At 28.7% G+C, this 6,380-nt stretch overlaps 1 protein-coding gene across 1 annotated transcript; it reads left to right on the top strand.

The window, feature by feature from the left end:
* Positions 1-4,371: 4,371 nt before the first annotated feature.
* LOC106305239 lies at positions 4,372-5,264 on the top strand. Its single transcript, XM_013741615.1, has one exon. It carries the CDS (start codon positions 4,425-4,427, stop codon positions 5,208-5,210), a length of 786 nt encoding a protein of 261 aa, XP_013597069.1. The 5' UTR covers positions 4,372-4,424; the 3' UTR covers positions 5,211-5,264.
* Positions 5,265-6,380: the final 1,116 nt, after the last annotated feature.

Genomic DNA, 6,380 nt, shown 5'->3' with positions numbered 1-6,380 from the left:
GTACTTATAGAACAATATCAAATATTTGTAACTGATTATTATTTTTAATATAGTTAAATCTCGCCTAAGATTATATAGATTTCAAAATTTTCTAAAACATATGTTTAACCATTTCGGTTACTATTAATTATTTTCAAAAAAAAAATAATATTAAAATTTAAATATCTTTGAATTACTTATAAAACACTGTTTAACATTTATAACCAAATATTCTTTTCTAACGTATCTAAATCTCATCATATGCCCCATATCTGATCAAAATGTTTAAATTCTTATTACATTTGAAAAACAATTTCATGTTAAAAAAAATATTACTCAAATATATCAATAGATCAATATTTCTCAAAAGTTTAGTATCAGACATGGGTCACTATTTTTTACAGCGCGTAAACTATTTGATTGTTGTGTTTATAAAAATTTTAAAATATAATAAATATTTAAAATATAAACCAATAAACGCTTATATAAAAAGTGAAAATAAATACCTGTGTGGACGCGCGGGTATATAACTAAGGATCCCAAGTGTAAACGACCATATAAACTCATAAGAAATTATCTCAACAACTTTCTACACAAAGCCGATAACTCTCCTAAATATCTTCCGATGACTTTATCATCATTCTTGTAATGAACTATGATTTGGCTTCATCCATAATAAAAAAGTAGACATACAACTTTAAACCGGATTCAGCTATAATAAATACTAGGTGATTTTTCCGTGCTCATGCACGGATATAAATATTTATAAAGTAGATATACTATAATAATTAATTTTTTTATTTTTAATTTTAAATTAATTTATAATTTATGTGCATAATTTATATTAATAATACTATATTACTTTAGTTAGACAAATTATTTTAGATATGTTATATCTAGTCGGTTTTTTTACAGTCGATTTAGTTATCACTTGGGTATATTCGATTGCATATATTTTTTCTGAAATCAACTATTACATGTTTTATTCTAAATATATTAAAATTTTCATTAATTTTCTTGTTTGCATTTAGGTTGGTTGTTATCTTAAATATGTAAATATATTTTAGGAAAATTATGTATACCTTAAGATAATTGTACTTATAATAAAATAAAAATAAACTAAAGTGTCTGATTCTAAATTACATAAATTAATATAACAATAATACTCTAAAGTCTCATGCATATATATAAGTACATACATAAGTAACTCATACATTTTGGGAAGTTCTTGAACACATATTAATATTTACAATGATTAAAATATTTTTAAAATTCTAAATAATTTTATGCCTTAGATTTATTGAATGGTAAATTGAAATTTATTTTAAATAATCTTAAAATGAGAATTCAGATTTGCTTTGGTATCTTGATTATGTATTAAGTTCTACAAACATAAAAATTTAAAAACAAATTATATATTAAGAAAATATATAATTTTAATAATGATAAAATATAATATATCTCTCTCGTTAAAGTATATAGTGTTATGCTATTTTAAAATACTACGTAATTATTTGATTTGCTTTGGTATTCAAATTATATACAAATATATACTTTTTATATAAGAAAATATAGATATAAAGAAACTATTTTATTACTTCAAAAGTATATCTCTATAATATTATTTGAGAAGCCAGTTTCTTATGTGTCGCGTTCACGTTAACTCTCACGAGGGTTGATTACACTGATACCCTTAATAAATTAAAAATATTACATTTAAATACTATTATTGATTTTTTATTTAGTTTTCTTTTTAAAATTTTCCAAATAACATATATAATAAAAAGGAAATATTTATAATTTTTATATAAGAAAATATAGATATAAAGAAACTATTTTATTACTTCAAAAGTATATCTCTATAATATTATTTGAGAAGCCAGTTTCTTATGTGTCGCGTTCACGTTAACTCTCACGAGGGTTGATTACACTGATACCCTTAATAAATTAAAAATATTACATTTAAATACTATTATTGATTTTAACTTCTTTTATGTTCATTCGCCGAATTCCAATCACAATACATAGACTTCTTCTAAACTTTAATCGAAATCGTACTCTTATTAAATACGTTGATTTTAGATTCTAAACTGTTTTGATTCATCTATAGATTAAAGAATTGCAGAAAATGGTCATTCTTCTAAAATCTAGTGAACCAAAAGAAAGTTACAAGCCAAGCTGCAACAAACAAATTAACAATGGATTCCAATCACATAAGACCTTAAATATGGAATGTGAAAATCCTAGAGTCATGCATTCGAGATCTTGAAAATGAACTGGAATCTCGTTTCAAGTGCTAGGTGATGGATGAAGCCGAGATCGAGCCAATGTGTTCTCTCGGATTGACAAAGGGTGGGAGGGAGAAAACACTTCCTATCAAATACCAAGATTTAGAATGAAAGACAATACAAAGACGAGGAAAACATGGCCATCGTGGCCGTGAGTGTAATCGCTAGCTACTATCTCTCATTTCGTTGTTGGTTTTGCATTTCTATCCAGGGGCGAAGCTAGGACGTGGGAAGGGGGTGCCTGTGCACCCATAATATTTTTGAAAATTAATGTATTTTTGTATAAATTTTTGTATGTGCACCCATAATAATTTATAACATGCACCCACAAAAATAGATAAACTCTAGAAAGAAACAAAACATATCAAATGTATTTAACAATTTAAACATAATTCACTCGATTTGAGAAATCAATAAATCTTGGATTTAAAAAACATTTTTGTTCTAAAATCTTTATCTATTAAAAGTTTCTAACAATAAAAAACTTAGCCTATTTAAGTAAATAAAAATAATTTAAACTCCAAAACTACATACTTAAGTTTTGAATTGTATATTTTTAATTACTAGTTTACCATTAAATTCTAAAAATAACAAAATATCTAGTTTAATTACTAAATTCTAAAAAAAATTAATTACTAGTTTACCATTAAATTCTAAAAATAACAAAATATCTTATTTAATTACTAAATTCTAAAAAAAATTAATTACTAGTTTACCATTAAATTCTAAAAATAACAAAATATCTAGTTTAATTACTAAATTCTAAAAAAAATTAATTACTAGTTTACCATTAAATTCTAAAAATAACAAAATATCTAGTTTAATTACTAAATTCTAAAAAAAATTAATTACTAGTTTACCATTAAATTCTAAAAATAACAAAATATCTAGTTTAATTACTAAATTCTAAAAAAAATTAATTACTAGTTTACCATTAAATTCTAAAAATAACAAAATATCTTACTTTTAAACAAACTTCTTATTTTGTAGTAAAACATTGCAGAAAAAACATTTTTATATGAACAGATATTTTCTTGTAAATATACAAAAATTTAATGATTATCTATTCTATTTTTATTAAAATAAATTTAAATATTATAAATACAATAGTGGAAAACTGATGACTTGTAATATTGAAAATATTTTATGGTATTAAATTTAATAAATATTTACTTTATATTTTAATTAATATAATTTTTTAATATTTATTAATTTAATATTAGTGCGCCCACTAAATTACTAGTCTGGATTCGCCCCTGTTTCTATCTAAGTAGTTTCTTAGGTACAGATGTTATTTATCATGATGTGTTCATGCAAATTTTATCTGGTTATAGGACTTTATCGTCTTATCTAATAAATATTTATTTAATTTAATCTGAAAGTCTTTTGTCAAAAAAAACCCATCGTACTCAGCTTTTATACAACAACTCTGTTGCACTCATTTGATGATGACGTGGCTTTAGTGATTACGTTCCTTTGATTAGTATAATCATAAATTTATCAGGCAAGCGTGTGCAGACAGAGAGACTTATAGATCAGAAAATATTCAGACGCAGGAGCCAAAGCCAAGCTGGAATTGATAAAAGGTATTGAGAGTGCTTGTGCAGTTACACGGTTTGTAAGATAATAAAAGCTTACATTTAGGGTCTTATAGGCTTTATTTCCGCACCTTCAACGTGATTACCTGACTCTTTTATCAGCATTGTCTATTCCTTGTCCTATGGCTCATTCTACTCTGGAATCTCACTGAGAAAAATATATTATTTTAGTCCTTGAAGATATGCATGAGATTTACACGAGTGGCATTGCCTTGAATAGCAGACAAGCCAGACTGGAATATATCCCATTGCAATGAAAACGAATCTCAATGCATTAAGTAAATTGAGATGTGGCTGGAGGGAGACACTGAGCTTATACGGTGGAGATCTCTAACATTATTTGTGTATAATGAGAAAAAGATGCCTTGTGCCATCTTGAAAAGGAGACAATGTATTAATGCTGTTAATATTATAATCACTATGAGATTCCTCTTGCCTCTCTTTCTTAGATGTGTATATATGTATTGACTTGAGAGGCAATGAGAAGGCAGAACAAACATCTTTATCTCTCTCAACACCTTCTCTTTGATCAATAACAAAGAGCTTAGATTCCGAAAAAATGGCAGCCTCTTTCCACGTTCGCTCTAACAGTTTCCCTCCTAGAACTCACCCACAAGCCGCTCATGTCGATCAGCAGTTGGCCAGATTGAGATCATCTGAGGAAGCCTCAACATCTTCCACCTATTCAATCTTCAAAAGAATTGACAACCTCCAAGAGCTATATGAGTCACTTGCCAAGCTTATTTGCCTACCCGTCACACAACAGGCTCTAGCTCAAGGACAGAACAAGAAAACCGTCGAGCAGCTTCTTTATGGATCACTAAGGATCTTGGATTTGTGCAACATTTCTAAGGAAGCTTTATCGCAGATGAAAGAGGGTCTCATGGAGATCCAATCAATTCTACGAAGAAAGCGAGGAGATTTATCAGGAGAGGTGAAGAAATACTTAGCCTCAAGAAAGTTCCTCAAGAAGACATTCCAGAAAGTACAAAAGCCCTTGAAGCTTGCACAAGACGGAGAATCTTTGGCTGTCTTTGGAGAAGCAGAAGTTGTTACAATTGCTCTGTTTGATTCTCTTTTCAGCTACATGTCTGGATCAAAGATTTGTGGCAAATGGTCACTTGTCTCGAAGCTAATGAGCCAGAGCCAGAAAAGAGTTTCATGTGAAGCACAAGAAAATGAATTCACAAGGGTTGATTCTGAATTTCAATCTGAAAAGACCATGAAGATAGAAGATGTTCAGATTCTAGTATCATGCATTCAAGATCTTGAAGATGGAGTTGAATCACTTTCAAAGTCATTGATCAAATATAGAGTCTCAATTCTTAACACATTAGGCCAATAAAGCCTATAAATTTTGTATAGCAGAGAAGATAATAGAAACGTCTTCAAAGTCTCAGTTCTAAGGTGCTTACTTATTTAATCTCTGACTCTTTAACCATCAAAGAACAAGTTCATTCTAGAAAAAAGAAATCAGAAAGTTCAGCATTAGCAATTTGAACTCGAAAATTACACAAACTTTTAACCTAATGTTAAAACATTAGTTTAATAACTTATTCCATCTAATTGGAGCTGTCTTTGGTTATTTATTACAATAAAATCACTGAGTAATGAGATAACTGAATTTCACACGTCCCAGCAATACCTCTGTTAATGTCTGTATGGTACCATATATTTGAAGTGATTCAAGAAAAAAAAACTTTAAAGTCTTCATGTGCTTACGCATGTTAAAATAACGACGAATATGGATCTTGCCGTCTATTATCAATATTAAATTTTTGTTTTCTTTGGATCCACACTTTTTTTTTAACTAAGATCCACACGTTTTCTACAACTAATTACTCACTACAAGAAAACAGCGACATACTGAGGGAAAAAATCGTCGGTATGTCGTCGGAATAACGTTATTCCGACGACATACCGACGAAACAAGTCCTCGGAAATAACTTCTTGGAATTTCTTCTTTCCTCGGAAATCCCTCGGAATTTTACGACGGAATTCCGAGGAAACAAATTTCCGAGGAAACTCCGAGGACCACCAGTTCGTAAACCCTATTTCCTCGGAATATTCCGAGGAAATTCCGAGGAAACCCTTTTCTTCCTCGGAATTCCTTCCTCGGAATTCCATCGGAATATTCCGAGGAAATACCGAGGAACTAGTGTTTGGGGTTTCAAAACATCATTTTTTTTATAAACGGATCGATCGATGGATATATGTTTAAAAACGCATCGATCGATCAAGTATATCAAGTGTTCCTCGGAATTTCCTCGGAATTTCATTTCCTCGGAATGTAAAAAATATTAATTTTTTAAAAAAAATAAAATTTTTGAAATTTAAATTCGAAAATATAAAATTAAAATTAAAATTGAAATCATATTAATTAATATTCAAAGTTTCACAAATAAAAATAAAACATTCAGAGTTTTTGGAAAAAAAAAAACTACGGGTCTGGCACGTCCGGGAACACCTCGTTCGGGTACATCCTCTGCATCATCTCCATCATTTGCTGGTTCAG

The sequence above is a fragment of the Brassica oleracea genome, chromosome C7 (assembly GCF_000695525.1).
Source record: "Brassica oleracea var. oleracea cultivar TO1000 chromosome C7, BOL, whole genome shotgun sequence".
NCBI classification, from domain to species: Eukaryota; Viridiplantae; Streptophyta; class Magnoliopsida; order Brassicales; family Brassicaceae; genus Brassica; species Brassica oleracea.
This window is presented reverse-complemented; position numbering and strand designations above follow the sequence as displayed.